At 35.9% G+C, this 26,819-nt stretch overlaps 1 protein-coding gene across 2 annotated transcripts; it reads left to right on the forward strand.

The window, feature by feature from the left end:
- Window positions 1-19,887: 19,887 nt before the first annotated feature.
- LOC140865341 (PI-PLC X domain-containing protein At5g67130) lies at window positions 19,888-23,209 on the forward strand. Of its 2 annotated transcripts, none has more exons than XM_073269947.1 (9): window positions 19,888-20,038; window positions 20,123-20,201; window positions 20,343-20,465; window positions 20,580-20,748; window positions 21,644-21,742; window positions 21,892-22,195; window positions 22,287-22,510; window positions 22,615-22,701; window positions 22,822-23,209. In XM_073269947.1, exons 2-9 carry the CDS (start codon window positions 20,146-20,148, stop codon window positions 22,975-22,977), a joined length of 1,218 nt encoding a protein of 405 aa, XP_073126048.1. In that variant the 5' UTR covers window positions 19,888-20,038; window positions 20,123-20,145; the 3' UTR covers window positions 22,978-23,209. The 2 variants fall into 2 exon arrangements, with proteins under 2 accessions (XP_073126048.1, XP_073126049.1); XM_073269948.1 differs by having other exon boundaries at window positions 20,611-20,748.
- The last annotated feature ends 3,610 nt before the right edge of the window (window positions 23,210-26,819 follow it).

Consider the following 26,819-nt stretch of genomic DNA (forward strand, 5'->3'; position numbering starts at 1 on the left):
GACCAGACCACTTGGTCTAAATTTCATACTTATTTTAGACCAGAAGGAGAAGGTACTACCGACGCCCCTAAAAATATATGGGTCCGATCCGATCCGAACCCAATAACTCATGTTCTTGGAAGGGTACTTTGAAGCCCATCAAACCCTATTGTGTGAAGATCCCAAGTTGGAATAAGCCCAGAACGGTGGTTCGAGTTTCAAGCCCTGGCCATAAAGGCCCATGGGGCCGAACCCTATCTGGGTGTAGTAAAGGCTTGACTTGGGCCCAATACAGAGTTCAAGCTGAATTGTAATGGACTGTGTAACGCCCCGAAATTATCTTAATGGATTTTATTTGAGATAATCAGAGATTTTAGAAGTCGAGGGCCGATTCGATTTTGATCAGGGACTAAAATGCAATTTTAGGAAATTTTAGGGACTGAAATGCAAATTATGGATTTGTTATATTATTGGAGGCCTTGACTAGTCTCTTCATCACTTCATCTCCTTCCCCATCGCCTCCTCCCTCCATTGTAGCATCTCCCTTGTTCTTCGAGCTTCCAGATTTCTCCCCGAGCTCGATCCATCCGTTGGAAATTATTTCTGAAGGCAGATTAGCGATCACGGCTGCGAGAGCTTCGTTCTATCGTAAGTTTTTCTACGATCAGATACATTCTAGTTTTTGGATGTTGTTAGAATCGATTGAGATTTGAGTATGTTGTTCTTGGCGGAGTTCTGGTCGTTTATTATCTGTCGGTTTTGAAATAGAGCGACGTTCGGATTTGTTATGATTTTTTGAGTGATTTTTGAAATCTTTGAAATTGAGATGTGTTGGGATTGGATTGGAAATTATATTTACTGATTGAAATGATTTTATTGGATTGTTGAATTGCTGTCTGCGTTTCCGGTTTGATCAGTTTATAGTCGTTATGCCGTCAGTTTGAGTTTTGGATATCGTTCAATATTTTGATCGTATCAAGTTTGATTGAGCTTTTGGATATCGATATTGATCCTTTTGACTTCTTATGATAGATTGAATTGAAGTCAGCAGAGTTGCGAGGTAGCAGCTTTGGTCAGTTGGAAGATTGAAGTCGGTATAGTATCGATTTTCTTATTTATCGATTGAAGAAGTTGTTTGAGTTTTGAATGAGTTTGATAGGATATTGACTATTATCCTTGTTATTGATTTCAGATTGAAGTACCATCGAAGCGAATAAGGTAAAAGACGACTTAGAATTGAATGGAACGATTAACTCGAATTAGACTTTATTCGAGTGTTCCGAAGAAATCACATACTTGCATGATTGAATGCTTATTTGAAATCATATTTGAATGTTTATTTGAATGCATGAGATTATATATGCATTTATATTGACGAAATCATGTTTGAATGATTTGATGAATGAAAGCATGATTGAATGATTATATGAACTGATGATTGAAATGATATTAGAATGTATGAGATGGCATATGCATTCATATTGAGCCTTGATTCATTTCAATTTGATTAGACGATCTAGAGATTGTAGTTGAGTGACCTGGTTGGAGATTTTATACCTTGTCAAATAAACTCTCTATAATGCTCTGGAGTCTAGAGGATTAAAATATGCCTCGTCCACCTCGAGAGGGGAGTTCGGTGTGATTGTTGGATATTTTAACCTCGGAATCCCAAACCGAAGAAAGAAAGAAGAATTCTATTGATTATCTGAGTCTGATAATCCAGATGTTTTAAAGACATGCATATCATTTTAATTCAGTACTTGAATGAAGGATTGATTTTACTTGAAGTGATATATGTGAGAATTGATTCATATCATGTTTGATATGGTTGTTGATATTGCATGATAGTCTCTTTTACTGGGAATTGTATTCTCATCGGATTATCCGGCTGTTGTCTTTATTTGTATGTGTACTTGGCAACAGGTGGGGCAGGACCGAGTCAGAGGCAGCATGGCTAGGTGATTGAGAGGATAGAGTGAGGCCCTTGGTTTTAGGAGTTGAATTATATTCAAACTCTTGTTGTATTTTGGTGTTGTAAACCCTTAACCAAATCATGTTCTATTAGTTTGGATGAATGTATAACTCTAGAACTACCTTGTATTTGATTATGCATGATTTTTGGATGATTGTTGCATGTTGAATGGTGTTAGTTTGAAAGAATTGGATTTGAATGAGTTAAGCAGCATCTGTTCTTTTCTGCAGAATTGGTGCCGCTCGATCGGTAGGATCTTACCGATCGAGCGAGCACCTTTGTTCAGAGGCAGAGGTTGAGTCATTTTGCTGCCGCTCGATCGGTAAGTTTTTACCGATCGAGCGGGCACTGTTCCTTTTTTAAAAAAAAAAATTTATTTGTTTTAGTCTTGTTTCTTGTATTGGAATCGTTGTTTAGTTCGAGATTAGAAGATTAGAATCAAGGCCTCACATTAAGTGGTATCAGAGCGATAAGATTCTTGGACTGAACTAGAGTGAGCGGGTAGATCGAGTCCGCTTGAATTGGCTTCTCGCATGTGTTTGAGTTATTTAATTGATTTATTAAATTCAATGCGAGCATGATTTATGATTGAAAATTATTTGAATTACTTGGATATGTGATTTAAATTTTAAAGCATAAATTAATTGAGATACGAACTGTTTCGGGTTACATTGTATACTCTAGAGATCGAATGAGTATGTCGAGCTGAGGTTGTTGGACACCGAATAGATGTATTTGAGATGTTGTGTCCTAATCCTCTTGAATCAGATTTTCTACTCGGCAAGTTTGAACAGGATTCAACTAGTAGCAAACCCGATTGTATAGATTTGTTTTGTGACTGAACTGATGGAAGCATTACTGATGAGATTTCAGTCTGTTAACCCTTCAACTCTGAGGAGTTCTGAGAATGAGTTTGGGTGTGAAAGCTGATTAGAAGAGATCGATCAGTTGTTTGATTCTTTTAAACTACAGCGATGAACGACAGATTCAGTTAGTTGGTTACCAACTGCAAGGCTTTAGTACTTGCTCGAGGATTCACAGACTCTAACTGCTCTTGACGATGATGAAGCAGGTAACTGTTCGATTCTAGTCTTTCGACTCTGTTGCTGTTAGATATTGATGCAACTTTTTCTTATTATTGAGAAGTTAGATTGATGCTTCCTCTATTTTTGAGTATCTAAATTAGTTGCGGTGAATTTTGTTAGAATTTCTGAACTTTGTTTCGATGAGAGTTGATTGCACTGAACAGTACTATACTTCGGTTATCAGATTTGATTATATTATCGATGTAGTATATTAACCGAGTACAGGACAACCGAGGTTGATTTCAGACAGTTGCCAGATTCAGATCCGAGACGATAGACGAATGGATTTCCTCCGGTAAAACTCCTAAATTAAGAATTCCTTTCTTATTGATTGTTGATTACCGTTTGTTACAGAAAGGTGCGAAGGAATGTTTGAGGTATGTAGTTGATGTCTTCAATCAACCCGTGTTGGTTGATTTAACAGAGATGTTAAGTTTGCTGATGTTGTCTAGTCGAGATTCCAGATTGCCTCTGAGTCGAGAGGATGAGTTCAACATTAATTTTAGATCAGACATCATCGACTGATAATCGGAAGGGAAGAAGTTTCAGAGATCGAATTCGGAATGAGGTACGACCGATTTGAATTTTTTTATCGTACAGATTGAATTGGAATTGCATCTGAAATGTTTATGAGTCCTTTGAACCAAATATTCCAGAGAGTTGTAGATAAGTTCTTGAGTATTCTTATCGATGAATCTTTTATCCTTCGAAGATCCGTATTGATACTTCAGATTCTTTAAGAATTGTTCGCAGATTTGCATGCCGATCAATTATGCTATTCTTCTGACGTCTGAATCTTGTTGAGACCGAGTTGTATTTTTCCTCGATCTTTTCTTAGAAGATGGAATTTTATTGAACACCTCAAGACTGGAACTATGGTGAATTGATCTGGATCGACGTCCTTATCTGAATTTGAAGATTTTTTTTTGGATTTAGTGAATTCTATCGCAAATCCTTTGAAGAATTCTTATTGTTGAGAAGACGATTACTCAACAGATTATGTTCTTCTGTTTAGTTTGTATCTTTGAGACCAGTTCTTATTGAGTTCGAGGAGAGATTGAACAGCACCTCAGTATTATTGACTTCTTCGGTATTGATGACCTTTCGGTGCTTTGCACTCCTTCTTATTGAGAGTTGAGACTTATTTTTGTTCAGAAGAACTCCTTGTTATCTTGAGCATCGAAGAAGTTGAAGACGCTCGAGATGCATTATTAGTTTCCGATTCGAGTCTCACAGAGATCTTATTGCTTGGAAGATTTCAGTAATCTATTCTGATCTTGGAAGATAGAAGTTTTGATTGTCGCAGTTCGAACTGATTATGAGTTGGGAAAGAGAGTTATATAGGACGATTAATCTGACTGCGAATTTTATTATTATCCGGAGAACTGATGGTAACAGCTACAATTGTAAGCTGTATGATCTGATCTTATTTTATCTACTTCAGTTGTCTTCTTGATGGATGATTGCTGCACTTTTGTTAGAGTTTGGAAAAGATGGAACGTTTATCTTGACTCCTTCATTCGACTTCGAACCAGAGTTGATTGAGAATATTGATAACGCTTTGGAATCTGATTCGACCTTTCAGAATCCGATGAAGATAGATCAGATCTGAGTATAATCTGAGTTTCAGGCTTTTATTGATGCCTTTTCAGCGAATAACTTTTGTTGTGCCAGATTTTTCGGTTTGAGATAGAGTATCAGGAGTTTTGCACTTTGAAGTTTATTCAGAGTTGATGATCGGAAGATGTTTGTTGATAAATTGAGGAATCAAATTGAATAGAGGATGATGAAGTATGAGATTCGAAGTATAGTTTCTGATGTTGTGAACTGTCAGCAGTCAAAAATAGAACGATCCAATTTTCTGTTGTACAGTCTATTCTGATTCAAAATGGAGTTGGGATCACAATTCGTTGATTTTAGTAGTAAGACTACTTTGTTGAGTTCGAGATGAGATGTTATCTGAGTATCGTTGAGCGAGTGATGGAATACTCCGTTAAGAATTTTCGATTCTAAGAATTCTTGATTTATTCTGTAGATTGAATGATGTTACAGAATAGTATGAACAAACTCTCGAAGCTTTACAGTTGATGTTTTGAATTGTAACCTGAACTGGTTGATGTGCCAGTGGTTTTTGTACGAATGATGTTGTTCGGATTGAACTTATAGATTGGTCCCGATTGTCAGAATGAGTTCGAAACTGAATTGAGATCCGAATTTTTATCTACAGGAAGTTTGAGAAGTGAGCTTTTTCAGAATCGTTTGCGAGTGGAGGTATGGCCGTTTTGAACTTTTGACAGGCCGTTTTTTTTTACGAATAATCCTGTATTGATGAAGAATTTTCTGTTGACCGAATCTCTCAGAAGTATTAGTTGGAATTAGGAATTCTTATTGATGAATTTCTTGCTTTCTAGTTGTGAGAATTGTCCTGATCGTTCAGAGCTTCAATCTTTTCAGTATTGTACGCCGATTAGTTGTAGACTAATCTCGACGTTTGAAATTCTGATTGAACCGAATGAATTTCTTTGATCTGGTTATCTGATGATGGAATTCATGATTATTCGTTCTTCTGTATTCTGAGTTTTAGTACTGATAATCTTGCAGTACTTGGTTTTCTTCTTATTGATATTTCTGTTTTGAATCTTTTAGTAGAAGGAGTGAATGCAGCAATTGATGTTTAGAACCAAAGAATTTGTTCTTATTTTATCTATTGTCTGATTTTGATTGACCGATAGATAGGATCCGTTACAGTTTTCTGTACAGAATGATTTTGATGAAGAACAGAGAATTGATATCTTGTCAGATGTTGTCAGATGTCATGAATTGCCGAAGTCTGTCAGTTTAGACTGAGATCCTTGATGCATTGTCTTTTCGGCATAGACTTTGAAGAGAATTTTTGTTGTCGATTTCATCTACTTTCGATTCGATACCCTCAGAACGACGGACAGCCAGATCAGATGAGTCGAACTTTAGAAGAATTGCATTGAGTAATAGTGCTCGACTTAGCACTAGTTGAAAGAATTCTTGATGTTTGTGGAAATTTCGTGCAACGACAGAGTTTGACGAGTTATTGGAGGCACATTATAGAAGTCGTGCGAGAGTAGACGATGATCGAATTGAATTTTGAGATTAATTCCCTTTGTCTCTTGGTTTAGAACGTAAGATGATTCGAATTGTGACTGAGTTTAGAAGAATTTTCTGACGACGATGAGTTGACTTTTGATAGATGGACGGAGTGTTGATGAAGTAATTGACTAGAGATTCTGACATTCTCTGATTGATTGAGATGTCGAACTGTTGAGACGAACGATTCAGAGTTTATTTGGAAGCAGATTCTGGACTTAGTTCCGAGATGTAAATTCTTATTGCAGTCCTTTGACTTTATCCTCGACCTTGTGATAGAACAGTGATTGATTTCGAGGACGAAATCGATTCTTAGAGGGGAAGAATTGTAACGCCCCAAAATTATCTTAATGAACTTTATTTGAGATAATCAGAGATTTTAGAAGTCGAGGGCCGATTCGATTTTGATCAGGGACTAAAATGCAATTTTCGGAAATTTCAGGGACTGAAATGTAAATTGTGGATTTGTTATATTATTGGAGGCCTTGACTAGTCTCCTCATCACTTCATCTCCTTCCCCATCGCCTCCTCCCTCCATTGTAGCGTCTCCCTTGTTCTTTGAGCTTCCAGATTTCTTCCCGAGCTCGATCCGTCCGTTGGAAATTATTTCTGAAGGCAGATTAGCGATCACGGCTGCAAGAGCTTCGTTCTATCATAAGTTTTTCTACGATCAGATATATTTTAGTTTTTGGATGTTGTTAGAATCGATTGAGATTTGAGTATGTTGTTCTTGGCGGAGTTCTGGTCGTTTATTATCTGTCGGTTTTGAAATAGAGCGACGTTCGGATTTGTTATGATTTTCTGAGTGATTTTTGAAATCTTTGAAATTGAGATGTGTTGGGATTGGATTGGAAATGATATTTACTGATTGAAATGATTTTATTGGATTGTTGAATTGCTGTCTGCGTTTCCGGTTTGATCAGTTTATAGTCGTTATGCCGTCAGTTTGAGTTTTGGATATCGTTCAATATTTTGATCGTATCGAGTTTGATTGAGCTTTTGGATGTCGATATTGATCCTTTTGAATTTTTATGATAGATTGAATTGAAGTCAGCAGAGTTGCGAGGTAGCAGCTTTGGTTAGTTGGAAGATTGAAGTCGGTATAGTATCGATTTTCTTATTTATCGATTGAAGAAGTTGTTTGAGCTTTGAATGAGTTTGATAGGATATTGACTATTATCCTTGTTATTGATTTCAGATTGAAGTACCTTCGAAGCGAATAAGGTAAAAGACGACTTAGAATTGAATGGAACGATTAACTCGAATTAGACTTTATTCGAGTGTTCCGAAGAAATCACATACTTGCATGATTGAATGCTTATTTGAAATCATATTTGAATGTTTATTTGAATGCATGAGATTATATATGCATTTATATTGACGAAATCATGTTTGAATGATTATTTGAATTGATGAATGAAAGCATGATTGAATGCTTATATGAACTGATGATTGAAATGATATTAGAATGTATGAGATGACATATGCATTCATATTGAGCCTTGATTCATTTCAATTTGATTAGACGATCTAGAGATTGTAGTTGAGTGACCTGGTTGGAGATTTTATACCTTGTCAAATAAACTCTCTATAATGCTCTGTAGTCTAGAGGATTAAAATATGCCCCGTCCACCTTGAGAGGGGAGTTCGGTGTGATTGTTGGATATTTTAACCTCGGGATCTCAAACCGAAGAAAGAAAGAAGAATTATATTGATTATCTGAGTCTGATAATCCAGATGTTTTAAAGACATGCATATCATTTTAATTCAGTACTTGAATGAAGGATTGATTTTACTTGAAGTGATATATGTGAGAATTGATTCATATCATGTTTGATATGGTTGTTGATATTGCATGATAGTCTCTTTTACTGGGAATTGTATTCTCACCAGATTATCCGGCTGTTGTCTTTGTTTGTATGTGTACTTGGCAACAGGTGGGGCAGGACCGAGTCAGAGGCAGCATGGCTAGGTGATTGAGAGGATAGAGTGAGGCCCTTGGTTTTAGGAGTTGAATTATATTCAAACTCTTGTTGTATTTTGGTGTTGTAAACCCTTAACCAAATCATGTTCTATTAGTTTGGATGAATGTATAACTCTAGAACTACCTTGTATTTGATTATGTATGATTTTTGGATGATTGTTGCATGTTGAATGGTGTTAGTTTGAAAGAATTGGATTTGAATGAGTTAAGCAGCATCTGTTCTTTTCTGCAGAATTGGTGCCACTCGATCGGTAAGATCTTACCGATCGAGCGAGCACCTTTGTTCAGAGGCAGAGGTTGAGTCATTTTGCTGCCGCTCGATCGGTAAGTTTTTACCGATCGAGCGGGCACTGTTCCTTTTTAAAAAAAAATTTATTTGTTTTAATCTTGTTTCTTGTATTGGAATCGTTGTATAGTTCCGAGATTAGAAGATTAGAATCAAGGCCTCACATTAAGTGGTATCAGAGCGATAAGATTCTTGGACTGAACTAGAGTGAGCGGGTAGATCGAGTCCGCTTGAATTGGCTTCTCGCATATGTTTGAGTTATTTAATTGATTTATTAAATACAATGCGAGCATGCTTTATGATTGAGAATTATTTGAATTACTTGGATATGTGATTTAAATTTTAAAGCATAAATTAATTGAGATACGAACTGTTTCGGGTTACACTGTATACTCTAGAGATCGAATGAGTATGTCGAGCTGAGGTTGTTGGACACCGGATAGATTATTTGATATGTTGTGTCCTAATCCTCTTGAATCAGATTTTCTACTCGGCAAGTTTGAACAGGATTCAACTAGTAGCGAACCCGATTGTATAGATTTGTTTTGTGACTGAACTGATGGAAGCATTACTGATGAGATTTCAGTCTGTTAACCCTTCAACTCTGAGGAGTTCTGAGAATGAGTTTGGGTGTGAAAGTTGATTAGAAGAGATCAATCAGTTGTTTGATTCTTTTAAACTACAGCGACGAACGACGGATTCAGTTAGTTGGTTACCAACTGCAAGGCTTTAGTACTTGCTCAAGGATTCACAGACTCTAACTGCTCTTGACGATGATGAAGCAGGTAACTGTTCGATTCTAGTCTTTCGACTCTGTTGCTGTTAGATATTGATGCAACTTTTTCTTCTTATTGAGAAGTTAGATTGATGCTTCCTCTATTTTTGAGTATCTGAATTAGTTACGGTGAATTTTGTTAGAATTTCTGAACTTTGTTTCGATGAGAGTTGATTGCACTGAACAGTACTATACTTCGGTTATCAGATTTGATTATATTATCGATGTAGTATATTAACCGAGTACAGGGCAACCGAGGTTGATTTCAGACAGTTGCCAGATTCAGATCCGAGACGATAGACGAATGGATTTCCTCCGGTAAAACTCCTAAATTAAGAATTCTTTTCTTATTGATTGTTGATTACCGTTTGTTACAGAAAGGTGCGGAGGAATGTTTGAGGTATGTAGTTGATGTCTTCAATCAACCCGTGTTGGTTGATTTAACAGAGATGTTAAGTTTGCTGATGTTGTCTAGTTTGAAAGAGTGGGTGCCCGGTGAGCCAACTTGTGGCTAAGGGATTTGATGACTCTTTGTATAAACAATCTTTTGTTTTATATAATTTACACTTTTATTAATGGCAATGACTTTATCTTTCTTCATATTGTTATATTGTGATATACTATTGTTGTTTTGATAAAGACCTTGAATGTACTATAGTGTATGTAAGATGTGGTAGAACATGGGGATGTCTATCATGAAACACATCTTATAGTCACTGTATATTCTAAACTGTTCCTAGTCGATTGAGCCGTCCGATAATAAGGATAAGGATCGCTCGAGTTTGAGACTAGCATTTGCGATGCAGAGTACCACGTTTCATTGGTAAGGAACATAGAGATGTTCGAAGCATGCAAATGGATATTCATACGATGAATGATCGAACTACCCTATCCGGACTTTCCAAGTGGTTATCACTTATCGAGTGGATAAAGTCCGCGGTTTTGGTTGTACACCATTAGTCCTTACTACTTGAAACATCATTAAGACTCTATATGCTAGTACTGTGCTTTGACTCGTTTACCGACTCTATTGGGGTCATCAGGTGTCGGGATTGGGTACAGTTACAACACATATAGGAGTCGATGCTTTGTTGTCAAGGATTCACCACATACTTGCGAGTGTGGATATCCTATGCGATCTGAGGAGATATTAGTGTGACTAATCTCTGGCCAGAGTACATGATGTGTTTTAAGAAATGGTTTCTTAGTAGCACATGCGATGTCACTATTTGATCTTCAAGATGTATTGCATAGTTATCGAATCTTGAACGACTCTCGATTTACCAATGGTTGTTGATTCGATCGGGATATATGGATGAAGGGACCGTACTGTACGCTAACCAAAATCTATTGGTTCTTGCAGGCACTATCAGTGATACCTAGGGAATCATGGGGCGATGTTGCTAGGCGCTCTTACCATGATTCGATGGGCAAGTCGGAAATTGTTGTTCCGAGTCACAAGGAGTTGTGAGCCCACGGCTAGCTGTATCCCTGAACCATTGAGGGTCACACAGAGTAATGGATTTTTAATCCCCGTTGAGATAGTTAAATTTAAAGAGTTAAATTTAATGAACAAAGAAGTTGGACTTCTTATTTAAGAGTAGAGAAGTAAGATTTCCTAAAATGACATAGGGATGGACATTTTTGGAAACCACTGAATTCGGATTCAAAAAAATTTATCTTGACTTTAAAAGGTGCAGAAATGGTTTCTGTACACATTGGTGAAATCGGTTTATCAATCGGAGTCATGATGAATTTTATATTAATTTCTAAACATGCGGGCTTTGCTTGTCGGGCTTGAACTTATGACTAATGGGCCCTAAGCTGTTAGCGGCCTACATTATAAATAAGTTATTGCAGTACAGAAATTACACACAACAGGTCACAAAATAATTTTCGAAAAACCCTAATTTTATTAAGTGTGGCCGCCGCCCCCCTCCCCTCTGCTCGGGAAAATCCAGCCTGTGAATTTTGAATTACAGTCTGGTTTAACGGATCAAATTCGTTAATTCTCTTCGTAGAAACTTCTGATAGATTTTCTAGTGCAATCTATCAGAGGGATTAGTTATCCGTTCGTGGACCTGATTGAAGAACAGTTCATCCATCAGTTCCAGGGATATACAACAAGAGCAGAGCAATCTGTTGGTGTCCATAATCTCGATTCGAGATTGGAGGTAAAAATTTATAATTGTTATTTAATTTTTACACACACAATTTAATCGTTAAGGTTTTGATACCCATTATGGAATCGTTCCATATAAAATTTTTAAACTTCCGCTGCACCGGGTATCAATCCTGATTGATCTGATCGCCGCGTTATCCAACATAGTTGAGATTCAAGATTGCCTCTGAGTCGAGAGGATGAGTTCAACATTAATTTTAGATCAGACATCATCGACTGATAATCGGAAGGGAAGAAGTTTCAGAGATCGAATTCGGAATGAGGTACGACCGATTTGAATTTTTTTATCGTACAGATTGAATTGGAATTGCATCTGAAATGTTTATGAGTCCTTTGAACCAAATATTCCAGAGAGTTGTAGATAAGTTCTTGAGTATTCTTATCGATGAATCTTTTATCCTTCGAAGATCCGTATTGATACTTCAGATTCTTTAAGAATTGTTCGCAGATTTTCATGCTGATCAATTATGCTATTCTTCTGACGTCTGAATCTTGTTGAGACCGAGTTGTATTTTACCTCGATCTTTTCTCTAAGAAGATGGAATTTTATTGAACACCTTAAGACTGGAACTGTTGTGAATTGATCTGGATCGACGTCCTTATCTGAATTTGAAGATTTTTTTTTGGATTTAGTGAATTCTATCGCAAATCATTTGAAGAATTCTTATTGTTGAGAAGACGATTACTCAACAGATTATGTTCTTCTGTTTAGTTTGTATCTTTGAGACCAGTTCTTATTGAGTTCGAGGAGAGATTGAACAGCACCTCAGTATTATTGACTTTTTCGGTATTGATGACCTTTCGGTGCTTTGCACTCCTTCTTATTGAGAGTTGAGACTTATTTTTGTTCAGAAGAACTCCTTGTTATCTTGAGCATCGAAGAAGTTGAAGACGCTCGAGATGCATTATTAGTTTCCGATTCGAGTCTCACAGAGATCTTATTGCTTGGAAGATTTCAGTAATCTATTCTGATCTTGGAAGATAGAAGTTTTGATTGTCGCAGTTCGAACTGATTATGAGTTGGGAAAGAGAGTTATAGAGGACGATTAATCTAACTGCGAATTTTATTATTATCCGGAGAACTGATGGTAACAGCTACAATTGTAAGCTGTATGATCTGATCTTATTTTATCTACTTCAGTTGTCTTTTTGATAGATGATTGCTGCACTTTTGTTAGAGTCTGGAAAAGATGGAACGTTTATCTTGACTCCTTCATTCAACTTCGAACCAGAGTTGATTGAGAAGATTGATAACGCTTTGGAATCTGATTCGACCTTTTAGAATCCGATGAAGATAGATCAGATCTGAGTATAATCTGAGTTTCAGGTTTTTATTGATGCCTTTTTAGCGAATAACTTTTGTTGTGTCAGATGTTTCGGTTTGAGACAGAGTATCTGGAGTTTTGCACTTTGAAGTTTATTCAGAGTTCTTCCAGATGATCGGAAGATGTTTGTTGATAAATTGAGGAATCAGATTGAATAGAGGATGATGAAGTATGAGATTCGAAGTATAGTTTCTGATGTTGTGAACTGTCAGCAGTCAGAAAGAGAACGATTCAATTTTCTGTTGTACAGTTTATTCTGATTCAAAATGGAGTTGGGATCACAATTCATTGATTTTAGTAGTAAGACTACTTTGTTGAGTTCGAGATGAGATGTTATCTGAGTATCGTTGAGCGAGTGATGGAATACTCCGTTAAGAATTCTCGATTCTAAGAATTCTTGATTTATTCTGTAGATTGACTGATGTTACAGAATAGTATGAACGAACTCTCGAAGCTTTACAGTTGATGTTTTGAATTATAACCTGAACTGGTTGATGTGCCAGTGGTTTTTGAACGAATGATGTTGTTCGGATTGAACTTCTAGATTGGTCCCGATTGTCAGAATGAGTTCGAAACTGAATTGAGATCCGAATTTTTATCTACAGGAAGTTTGTGAAGTGAGCTTTTTCAGAATCGTTTCCGAGTGGAGGTATGGCCGTTTTGAACTTTTGACAGGCCGTTTGTTTTGACGAATAATCCTGTATTGATGAAGAATTTTCTGTTGACCGAATCTCTCAGAAGTATTAGTTGGAATTAGGAATTCTTATTGATGAATTTCTTGCTTTCTGGTTGTGAGAATTGTCCTGATCGTTCAGAGCTTCAATCTTTTCAGTATTGTACGCCGATTAGTTGTAGACTAATCTCGACGTTTGAAATTCTGATTGAACCGAATGAATTTCTTTGATCTGGTTATCTGATGGTGGAATTCATGATTATTCGTTCTTCTGTATTCTGAGTTTTAGTACTGACAATCTTGCAGTACTTGGTTTTCTTCTTATTGAGATTTCTGTTTTGAATCTTTTAGCAGAAGGAGTGAATGCAGCAATTGATGTTTAGAACCGAAGAATTTGTTCTTATTTTATCTACTGTCTGATTTTGATTGACCGATAGATAGGATCCGTTACAGTTTTCTGTACAGAATGATTTTGATGAAGAACAGAGAATTGATATCTTGTCAGATGTTGTCAGATGCCATGAATTGCCGAAGTCTGTCAGTTAAGATTGAGATCCTTGATGCATTGTCTTTTCGGCATAGACTTTGAAGAGAATTTTTGTTGTCGATTTCATCTACTTTCGATTCGATACCCTCAGAACGACGGACAGCCAGATCAGATGAGTCGAACTTTAGAAGAATTGCATTGAGTAGTAGTGCTCGACTTAGCACTAGTTGACAGAATTCTTGATATTTGTGGAAATTTCGTGCAACGACAGAGTTTGACGAGTTATTGGAGGCACATTATAGAAGTCGTGCGAGAGTAGACGATGATCGAATTGAATTTTGAGATTAATTCCCTTTGTCTCTTGGTTTAGAACGTAAGATGATTCGAATTGTGACTGAGTTTAGAAGAATTTTCTGACGACGATGAGTTGACTTTTGATAGACGGACGGAGTGTTGATGAAGTAATTGACTAGAGATTCTGACATTCTCTGATTGATTGAGATGTCGAACTGTTGAGACGAACAATTCAGAGTTTATTTGGATGCAGATTCTGGACTTAGTTCCGAGATGTAAATTCTTATTGCAGTCCTTTGACTTTATCCTCGACCTTGTGATAGAACAGTGATTGATTTCGAGGACGAAATCGATTCTTAGAGGGGGAGAATTATAACGCCCCGAAATTATCTTAATGAACTTTATTTGAGATAATCAGAGATTTTAGAAGTCGAGGGCCGATTCGATTTTGATCAGGGACTAAAATGAAATTTTTGGAAATTTCAGGGACTGAAATGAAAATTGTGGATTTGTTATATTATTGGAGGCCTTGACTAGTCTCCTCATCACTTCATCTCCTTCCCCATCTCCTCCTCCCTCCATTGTAGCGTCTCCCTTGTTCTTCGAGCTTCCAGATTTCTCCCCGAGCTCGATCCATCCGTTGAAAATTATTTCTGAAGGCAGATTAGCGATCACGGCTGCGAGAGCTTCGTTCTATCGTAAGTTTTTCTACGATCAGATACATTCTAGTTTTTGGATGTTGTTAGAATCGATTGAGATTTGAGTATGTTGTTCTTGGCGGAGTTCTGGTCGTTTATTATCTGTCGGTTTTGAAATAGAGCGACGTTCGAATTTGTTATGATTTTTTGAGTGATTTTCGAAATCTTTGAAATTGAGATGTGTTGGGATTGGATTGGAAATGATATGTACTGATTGAAATGAGTTTATTGGATTGTTGAATTGCTGTCTGCGTTTCCGGTTTGATCAGTTTATAGCCGTTATGCCGTCAGTTTGAGTTTTGGATATCGTTCAATATTTTGATCGTATCGAGTTTGATTGAGCTTTTGGATGTCGATATTGATCCTTTTGACTTCTTATGTTAGATTGAATTGAAGTCAGCAGAGTTGCGAGGTAGCATCTTTGGTCAGTTGGAAGATTGAAGTCGGTATAGTATCGATTTTCTTATTTATCGATTGAAGAAGTTGTTTGAGCTTTGAATGAGTTTGATAGAATATTGACTATTATCCTTGTTATTGATTTCAGATTGAAGTACCTTCGAAGCGAATAAGGTAAAAGACGACTTAGAATTGAATGGAACGATTAACTCGAATTAGACTTTATTCGAGTGTTCCGAAGAAATCACATACTTGCATGATTGAACGCTTATTTGAAATCATATTTGAATGTTTATTTGAATGCATGAGATTATATATGCATTTATATTGATGAAATCATGTTTGAATGATTATTTGAATTGATGAATGAAAGCATGATTGAATGCTTATATGAACTGATGATTGAAATGATATTAGAATGCATGAGATGACATATGCATTCATATTGAGCCTTGATTCATTTTAATTTGATTAGATGATCTAGAGATTGTAGTTGAGTGACCTGGTTGGAGATTTTATACCTTGTCAAATAAACTCTCTATAATGCTCTGGAGTCTAAAGGATTAAAATATGCCTCGTCCACCTCGAGAGGGGAGTTCGGTGTGATTGTTGGATATTTTAACCTCGGGATCCCAAACCGAAGAAAGAAAGAAGAATTCTATTGATTATCTGAGTCTGATAATCCAGATGTTTTAAAGACATGCATATCATTTTAATTCAGTACTTGAATGAAGGATTGATTTTACTTGAAGTGATATATGTGAGAATTGATTCATATCATGTTTGATATGGTTGTTGATATTGCATGATAGTCTCTTTTACTGAGAATTGTATTCTCACCGGATTATCCGGCTGTTGTCTTTGTTTGTATGTGTACTTGGCAACAGGTGGGGCAGGACCGAGTCAGAGGCAGCATGGCTAGGTGATTGAGAGGATAGTGTGAGGCCTTTGGTTTTAGGAGTTGAATTATATTCAAACTCTTGTTGTATTTTGGTGTTGTAAACCCTTAACCAAATCATGTTCTATTAGTTTGGATGAATGTATAACTCTAGAACTACCTTGTATTTGATTATGCATGATTTTTGGATGATTGTTGCATGTTGAATGGTGTTAGTTTGAAAGAATTGGATTTGAATGAGTTGAGCAGCATCTGTTCTTTTTTGCAGAATTGGTGTCGCTCGATCAGTAGGATCTTACCGATCGATCGAGCACCTTTGTTCAGAGGCAGAGGTTGAGTCATTTTGCTGCCGCTCGATCGGTAAGTTTTTACCGATAGAGCGGGCACTGTTCCTTTTAAAAAAAAAAATTATTTGTTTTAGTCTTGTTTCTTGTATTGGAATCATTGTTTAGTTCCGAGATTAGAAGATTAGAATCAAGGCCTCACAGACTGGGCCTCTGCGCTCTGCTAACCCTCACTGGGCCGGCCCAGCCATACTCATGGTCTCTTCTCCCTTGGTGGGGAATTTAGCTCAATGATACCAAGAATGAGTGGACTTTGTACTTATCCTGGAGTGCAAGGTTCAAGTCTTGGGGAGGGCATAAAATTCCCCACCAGCAAAGTATTCAAAGTCCTCTTTTGATCTGCTAATCTGTTAATCTCTTCGTAGATTGGAGTCCCCATGACTTTGATCTGCTAAACCAGACTCCAATTTTTGAAAATTGCAGACTGGATTTTCGAAAAAGGAGACTGAATTTTCGGCCAACCCTAAGGAGACTGCTCTCTAGGTTTCAAAAATTATGAGCTGTTCTATCTAATTTCTGTACTGAAATAACTTATTTATAACATGGGCTGCTAACTGCTTAGGGCCCGTTAGTCATAAGTTCAAGCCTGACAAGCAAAGCCCGTATGTTCAAAAATTAATATAAAATTTATCGTGACTAAAATTGATAAACCAATTTTACCAATGTGTACAGAAACCTTTTCTGCATATTTTAAAGTCAAGATAAATTTTTTGAATCCGAATTCAGTTGTTTCCAAAAATGGCATCCCCATGTCATTTTAGGAAATCTCACTCCCTCTATTCATCAATAAGAAGTCCTACTTTTCGTTCGCTAAATTTAACTCATTAAATTTAACTATCTCAACGGGGATTAGAAATACATTACTTGTGTGACCCTCAATGGTTCAAGGATACAACTAGCCATGGGCTCACAACTCCTTGTGACTCGGAACATCAATTTCCGACTTGCCCATCGAATCATGGTAAGAGCGCCTAGCAACATCGCCCCATGATTCCCTAGGTATCACTGATAGTGCCTGCAAGAATCAGTGGGTTTCGGTTAGCGTACAGTACGGTCCCTTCATCCATATATCCCGATCGAATCAATAACCATTGGTATATCGAGAGTCGTTCGAGATTCGATAACTATGCAATACATCTTGAAGATCAAATAGTGACATCGCATGTGCAACTAGGAAATCAGGTAACCTAAAGCACATCATGTACTCTGGCCAGATATTTGTCACACGAATATCTCCTCAGATCGCATAGGATATCCACGCTTGTAAGCGTGTGGTGAATCCTTGACAACAAATCATTGACTCCTATATGTGTCGTAGATGTACCCAATCTCGACACCTGATGACCCTCATGGAGTCGGTAAATGAGTCAAAGTACAGTACTAGCATATAGAGTCTCCGTGATGTTTCAAGTAGTAAGGAATAATGGTTTATAACCAAAACCACGGACTTATCCACTCAATAAGTGAGAACCACTTGGAAAGTCCGAATAGGGTAGTTCGATCATTCATCCAATGAATATCCATTTGCATGCTTTGAACATCTCCATGTTCCATACCAATGAAACTTGGTACTCGGCATCGCAAATTCTAGTCTTAATATCGAGCGATCCTTATCCTCATTACAGACGGCTCAATTGACTAGGAACAAGTTTAGAATATACAGTGATTACAAGATGTGTTTCATGATAGTCATCCATATCCACTATCACATCTTATATGCACTCTAGTATATTCAAGGTCTTTATCTAAATATCCTATAATACGTCACAACATAACAATATGACAAAAGATAAAGTAAATGTCAATAAAGAGTGTACATTATATTAAACAAAGATTGTTTATAATAAGAGTCACCAATAACTCTCAGCCAAAAGTTGGCTAGCAGGGCACCCATTCTTTCAGGGCAAGGCATTGGAGGGAGAGAGGGGAATCCGGGAATCAGCCTGGATGCCGCCGAGCACTAGAACTTTGAAATTGAATGTGGACACATCGTATAATTAAGTGCAGCACCAATACAGTATAAGCGGAGTTCTCAGGCAGACTGTTATTAGCTTTTGAGCAGCAAATAAATCAACCGTTATCAGTGGTGCATGAGGAATTATTAGCAATAAGAGATGGTGTAAATCTGCTGTATGAAAGAAACTTGCATGCAGGTGGCGTCTGATTCCTTACTGGCAGTGCAAACAGTCACTTTTATTTGAAGAATCTTGAGTATGTGGGTCTTTGTGCGACAGAACTCAAAGCAACACTGGAGAAACCAGAGGTTACAGAGATTATCCATGTTCGACCTTCGGCTAATAAAGTAGCTCATTGTATTGCTCGTTTTGCTTTTTCTTTAACCTCACCTTTTATTTGTGTGAATGAGGAATTTTCTTCTTGGTTGGTTAATTTTGTAATGGACGATGTCTCCGATAAAAAAAAAAAGTGTACAATGATTTTATGTGAAAAACTAGAAAATAGCAATTAATAAGGTCTAATTTTAATTTGGATGTACGTTGTCCATATATTTTTACGAACCTTACGTGTTCAAATCAATTTAGGTCATTAGAATTAGCATTATGGAACTACTTTATGTTTGCTTGAACTCAACCCTTATAAAAAACTTATTAAAACTAAAAATTAATTAAATTTCATTTTAAATTTTTTAACAAGAAATATTTAAAAAAACTTGACTTGACTTGCACTATTCAACGCGTGCCAATTAATGGTCAGTAAATAATGTTTCCATCTCAATTATATATGTCACGTTTTTTTCCCCAAATATATAGATTGTACTATATTTAGTTTCCTACCTTTTTATCAATATACTCCTATTAATTATATTTTAAAAAACATGCAACTATTTTTAATAAATTAAACAGAGTTAAAATAAAAAACATGTATATAATTTGTAGGAGTGTTCAATGGTTAGTTCGATTTGATTCTCACAATTTTTTGTTCAGTTTTTCGGTTTTCAAAATGCCTTGTGAAAACCGGACCATTTAAGTTAAAGTTTGATTCGACCTTTTGCCTTTACGATTTGGATAATTCGGTTTGATTTTACTGTTTAATTAATACAATTAAATAATAAATTAACTTTATATTTTCAATAAATTTGTACATATTTGAATATTCTTTTCAAAATACCTGAAAAATAAATGATTCGATTATAAAATAAAACTAACACTTTAGAATAAATATAATCAAAATTAATGACACAATAAATATCCCCTTTTTAACCAACCATTTACATCGAACCAAGCAAATCGAATTATACGATTTGGTTCGGTTTTTCAGTATTAACCATTTAATAATGAAACTCTTTAATAATTTGTTTTTTCAATAATTTTTGGAAAAATAAAAGAAGCGAGGAGTGAGTATATGAAGTAGGAGCGGTGGGCAGTGAGCGCGAGCGAGCCTCTGCAGTTTTCTATATAAATAGACGACTCTTTAACTTCATTTTATCTGAAAATCTCTTTCACCCCTAACTGCAAAAGTCACACAACTTTTGTTTTTTCGTGAAAGAAATCAGTTTCAAGTTCGATCGATTTACGCGGACATGTAATAGTATTTTTCTGTTTAGATTATGCTTATGTTCTTGTTCTATATATTTGCTTAAGAATGTATTTTCTGATTTTTGCACAGCTTCGGATTCATGAAGAATTTTTATGTACGGATTCTGTTCCTCGCGACGCTGTTCTTCGGATATTCAGCGGCAAATAAGGTGTTTCTGGTTTTTTTTTTCCCTCTGATTTATAGCTAAAAGGAAGGGAAAGAAGCAAAAATGGCAGAATTACAGCTTGTGGATCTGATTTTTCTACCGTCAGATACGATTTTATTGTTTTTTTTTTTTGAACGGTTACAGCAAGGAGAAACGTGCGTCGGGAATGGAAATTGTGGCTTGGGGCTGCATTGCGAGACTTGCCTGGCAAATGGCAATGTCAGGCCGCGGTGCACGCGAATTCAGCCTATCGATCCTCTCTCCAAGGTTTGGTTGATATCTGCTTACAATCCAATGCGTGCCTGTGTTTGGTACTTTGGAGACTCGAAGTGTTTATTTACGTACATTTTTCCCTCAACTCCGTTGTTTTTAGCTGTGCAGTGATTCGGTTTTGATGCGACCGATTTTTCAGGTGAAAAACTTGCCGTTTAATCGATACGCGTGGCTAACAACGCACAATTCGTTTGCTAGATTGGGAGCGAGATCTGCGACAGGAAGTGTCATTTTATCTCCGGAAAATCAGCAGGATTCCATAACCAATCAGCTCAATGTAAAACGTTTGTTTTTTTCCTCTCCCGAATATTCTTAATTCTGATCACATTTGTATCTTGTTGGCATGTGCTGTTGCCAGATTTTTAGGAAGAAGGGGGTATATGTTATATATATCTCGTATAACAGAGTGGCAGTGTCATTTTGTCCTTGACTTTTGTAAATTGAATGAGCATGGTGGGTTCTAGTGTTTCAAGTTATTCGTATAGTTTTTTAACTGTCTGGGCATCTTATTCAATGGTCAAGTGTGGAAACTCTACATGCTTATTGGACTTCCTTGTTTTAAAATGCAGGGGTAGGTGAACACTAGTAAGTCGTAACTTAGCTTTGACGAAAAGAAATGCCAGATATTCAGTAATTTTTAATAGCTTTAAGACTATGGACCTGATTGGTGGATCACTATGGCAATATCGTGTATAGTTTATTATAGATCAGAGGTAGCTTTCACGGAGGTAGTAAAATGGCTGAAATTTGTGAAATATTTCCTACCTTTTTGGGCATAGAATGTCAATTAAAATACTCTCCTATTATGAAATTTTTAAACATGCTTGTCTTGTAATCAACATGGAGAGCTCTTCCGTAAATCAAGCCATTATCAAGGACGCAAAAGATTGTGAAAACTGTTGATCACCAGATTGTTGTCCATGTCCAAGCGAAAACATTTAGGAAGCGGAAGACTACATTAATGATGTCTTAGCATGTCCTGAATTCATGACTTGTTTCCAGTATTTAAATGTTACAATTTTCCTGCACCTGATGTTAACATGAGCGCTACATATTCAAATAGACAAACTATAAATAGTCAAAACATTGTTGAAACCTTTGAAAGAGATTATGTACTTTTTCCTTGACTAAATACATAGTACTAAACTTTTCTTTGGACAAATGAAATGCAGAATGGAGTTAGAGGGTTGATGCTTGATATGTATGATTTTGAAAATGATGTCTGGTTATGCCACTCATTCGGGGGAAAGTGCTACAACTACACTGCTTTCGTAAGTATATGATTGCTGTTAGATATTACTTCACTGTTGGGAGATTCATCGTGAACCACTTCGTTCCATTTTTTCAGATGCAATATCAAGTGTACTATCAATAGACATTCTTGATTGATATCATTCTAATCTATTGATAATGCTTCCAGCAACCTGCTATAAATGTTTTGAAAGAGGTCCAGTTGTTTCTCCATTCAAATCCTTCTGAAATAGTCACCATAATAATTGAAGATTATGTTACTTCTCCCAAGGGCCTGACGAATGTATTCAACTCCTCTGGCTTAAGTAAGTATTGGTTTCCTGTATCCCGAATGCCAAAAAATGGTCAGGATTGGCCGAAAGTTGATGATATGGTGAGACAGAATCAGCGTCTGGTAGTTTTCACTTCTAAATCTTCCAAGGAATCTACAGAAGGCATTGCTTATGAGTGGAGATACGTCGTAGAAAATCAATGTGAGCCTCTCATACAATCTAATTATCTCAAACTGATTTTCCCAAGTGAAAATATTAGAAGATCTCTCCGTCGAATCCTAAAAACTTGCAGATGGTAAAGGTGGAATGGTAGCTGGATCATGTCCTAACCGTGCAGAATCACAGGCAATGAATCTTACATCAAGGTCCCTTGTCCTAATGAACTACTTTCCAGACAACCCTGATGTGGCAACCGCGTGCAAGCACAACTCGGCCCCATTGATTAGCATGATGAACACCTGCGAACAAGCAGATGGTAGAAGGTGGCCTAATTTTATTGCAGTTGATTTTTACAAGGTAAGCATTTATTTCTCAAATTTTAACTCCAACAAACTCATTATCACCACCGAAGTACCACGTATTTCAAGTACACAACAATCTTTACTATGTAAACATTTCAGAGAAGTGATGGAGGAGGATCATCTGAAGCCGTAGATATGGCAAATGGCCAACTAGTTTGCGGCTGCAAAAGTATATCATCTTGCAAGGTTCGCATTTCTATCGCGGTTTTCTTTATCAAACCATACTTCTACTAACCTTAATCTATCAAGATCATAGCCTGGCGCAAATGTTTTACCAACCGCGCATAATCATCACGTATAATGTAGGAAAACATGACTTTCGGAGTATGTGAACCACCTCAACCGAGCATCGCTCCGGGTGCAGCAGCGAGCAAGGAGACCAGTTTCGGGAAAATTGATAGCAGACCCTTTCTATTGAAATGGATCTGCAGCCTAATTCTTACCGCAATTTTATCAATGTGAACACCGATATCACAAATTGGTGTGACATTACACCTCATGTAGGGAATAGATTGAAAAACATTAATATAGTAGGTGTGGCATCAACTGAGAAAACGAATCACTGAATTGTTAATATAGTTTGAGGCACGAGTTTGCAAATAGAAACTGAAAATATATAGGAAATTTCTTGTCATTGTGATAAGCCTCACGCATTCTTCATTCATCACCAATTCTTGATCCCTTTTAAGTTTATGAACCCCGTTTCTGGTGGTAGGTTCGGATGCTTACTGCATCTTTCAATCCAATTATTTCACAATAACAATATTTCGTTCCTCGTTCTATTTTAATTTATTTTCAAGACGTGTGGACAAATGCCTTTTTTTTTTTTTTAATCACATCCAATTATTTATATATCAAATAATCATATTATGGCATTCTATTTTTATGTAATTAAATCAAATCATTTCATAGTTACCATAAAAAGATCATTTCATAGTTCATCAATAATCATTTTATCATTTATCCTTCAATCGTAGAAAGATAACAAGACAACTACGGTGATGTGTGATAGCATAATTTGGGTTAATTGCATATACCTCCCTTGAATGTTAAAACTCAAAATATTATATTTTACGCGATTTTTAAAACTAATCGATAAATTTATTTTTTTGGTTTGGTTAATTTTAAAAATACAAATCAAATTATAAATATATTTTGGTTTGATTAATTTCATCGAATTTAGTTTTAAAACAAATAGCATAAACTATAATATTTTGGCTGGTTGATTATAAAAAATAAAATATAATATTTTGAGTTTTAACATTCAAAACCAAAATAAAAATTTTCATTTTGGTTCAATTTTATTTTATATTATTTTTGTATTTTTTTTGCTTAATTTCTTTTACAAAATTCATACTTTGTAATTTATTGCACAAAAAGCGGTAATTGTAAGGTATTTAATAAACTCTGGGGAGATATATGTTATTTTTAAACTTAATTAATGTAAATGTAACCTTGATATATATAAATCTAAGGGGAGGTATATATAATTTTCAAAGTTAACTGAGTTTTTAAGTAATTTTCATAAACCTCAAGAAGGCATATGTAATTAACCCGCATATGTAAAAACAACGTCGCGATGCGTGTGTCTCAATCGCTAGTTTTAATAAATTAGCCCACCATTGAACGTTGAAGTCCACCGTAGTAATGAGTCAAGCTCATATGAAAAGGAATTCATTTATATCAAACACATTTGGTTTTCGGAAGCGCTGATTTGAGCATCGCATGGTTTTCAACTTCTGCAGGCCTAAAACTGATAATCTCACAGGTCCAAAAACGATAATATTGCACTCCCTTGCTTGAATTTCCTTAATTCAAATACTACTTCATATAGCTACATCTTACGTTTTACCAGTTATCACCCCTTGGGGACAAACTAGGCTAGGGTTGTTCAAACTTCGGATAAAATCGAAAAAATCATAAATTCTATTCGAAAAAACCAAATACTGAACCAAATCGAAAACCGAATTTTGAAATTTGGATATAAATTTTAAAAATGAAATTTATTAATTGGTTCAGTTTCGGATTATATATATATGTCAAAATCGAACCGACAGAAAAAACCGAAATTTATTTAAATTAATAATTTTACTTATATTTTTATTTATATTATATATTTTATGAGATGTGATTTAGTGAATGAAAAATCATTTATAGTAATTTTTATTCGCTTATTGTTTATTTTAGTATTTAGACTTTGAATATAAAGGTTAATTTTACAACTAAATCAGGTAAAAATATAATATAGTATATTTTAAAATATATTTATATTATTAATAAAAATAATCGTATTAAAACCGAATTAACCGACCGAAATAACCGAACCGTTTTGACGAAAAATCGAATCGAACCGGATCGAGGAAAATGATTCGGATATCGGATTATATATTTCAAAACCAAAAACCAAAATAAAAACAAAAAATTGAATCGACCGATGAACATCCCTAGCAGTAACTAGTTGAATTTTCAATCGACATTAGTTTTATAAGCTGGTGAAAGATAATTATTTAATGCTGGTGGATCTTGAGATCATGTAGATGAAATCTCTTCTGATTAATGAAATGATTTCAAATTTATGTATTTCGATTAAAATTTTATTATTAACAAATTAACATGAAATACTGAATACTATATAATCATGAACAACAGAAATACATTCGAATATATTTGAATATATAGATTTGAAAATTTCCATTACAACCTATCATCCCCGTTCGGGCAAAACTTGGACATAGAAGAGTCAAGGTTGAGTTATTTTGCCCCAGGTGTTTGGGGAAATAATGAAGATATTATTCATGCTTTCTGGTTTTGTCAGCATACTCGTAAAGTTTGGAAACATTCAACTCTATGGCCTATTTTATGCACTTTTTCCTGGGCGTTTTTTTGGTGATATGTTTAACAGGATTCTTGATAATGGAAATGGGGCTGATTTCGAAATGTATGTTTTGATTATATTAATTGGATGGAGTATTTGGGAGGCTAGAAATATTCAGATATTCCAAGGTAAGTTTCTCTCCTTCGATGATGTTATCCCTCGGGCAGAAAGTGTTGGGAGTACATTTCGTTGTGTATAGTATCAGGATGATTCTAGTGCCTCCCAACCAAATGAAAACACTCCTTGGAAAAAGCCTCTCCCAGGTGTTCTTAAGGTAAATGTTGATGCCGCGGTTTTGGATTCTAAGTATCATCTTGGAATGAGGATTGTTAAACATCAATGGTCATGTATTATTTTCTAAGGGCCAGAAAGATTTTGCCAGGAAAATTTACCCCCTTCTAGCATAGATTTTCGCTATCAAGGAGGGAATTTTTAAGGCTATATATCCAATCGGGGTTGAACAATTGGATCGTAGAGTCGGATGCCCTGAATGCGCTCCATGCTATTTGCAATGTATCTCCTTTCTCCATGGAGGAACCTTTAGCCGCGAGTATTCGATGTCTCTATCAGAACTACCAGGATCGACCTTCTCTCATTGTCGAAGATCAGCCAATAGCGTGGCCCATGAGATTGCCCGTCAAAGTTTGTATTCACATAGTAATTTATGTTGTTCCTTTGTTTATCAACAAAGTTGTATTATCAGACTTTTTTATTTTTTTGAATAAGAACTTAATTCATTAGCACAAATCCAAACACCATACATCAGAAATGAAAGAGGAAGGAGGCATAGCCCACCCCTGTTGATTAGACATAGAATCACTTGCTCTAGCTAAGATATGAGCAACTTGATTCGCAGATGTAGGAACAAAAGCTAAAGTACAATTAACTAACTCTGATGATAAGAGTTTACAATCATCCATAATCAACCCAGATATAGACGGGTCTGAATTGAATCTTTGGAGTGCATCGATTATGAATTTGGCATCAGATTTCACTATAACATCATTAATATGTAAATCCTTCAACCAAGAGCTTCTCGAATATATACTTAAAGCTTCGGCAATAGCTGGAGAATGGTAACCTGAAATACGACCATGTGTAGCAGTTAAAAGAGTGCCCTGACAATCACGAAGAATGCAACCAAAACCCACATATGATCTATATATAAATACGGCTGCATGCATCAACATTACACTTCACAAATCCTGGTAAAGGCTTTGTCCATCAACATTAATTTCTAGACAATGTAGTAAGGTTTTATGCTAAAAAAAAACAACATACAGTTTTTAAAAATATTTTGTCATATAATTATATATTTCATTTACATTGTCCATTCTACAGTTGAACACTTCACACTCATTTTGAAACAATTAATTTTTATTTATTATTTTTTATCTCTGCATAAATAATAATCAAGAAAAAAAATCGA

This window comes from Henckelia pumila, chromosome 4 (assembly GCF_033568475.1).
Source record: "Henckelia pumila isolate YLH828 chromosome 4, ASM3356847v2, whole genome shotgun sequence".
NCBI lineage: Eukaryota > Viridiplantae > Streptophyta > Magnoliopsida > Lamiales > Gesneriaceae > Henckelia > Henckelia pumila.

Coding starts and splice junctions, on each gene's coding strand:
- LOC140865341 (XM_073269947.1), top strand. CDS start 20,146: ATGTACGGATTCTGTTCCTCGCGACGCTGTTCTTCGGATATTCAGCGG. Junction 21,743..21,891: donor GCTACAACTACACTGCTTTC/GTAAGTATATGA, acceptor TAATGCTTCCAG/CAACCTGCTATAAATGTTTT. Junction 22,196..22,286: donor ATACGTCGTAGAAAATCAAT/GTGAGCCTCTCA, acceptor AAAAACTTGCAG/ATGGTAAAGGTGGAATGGTA.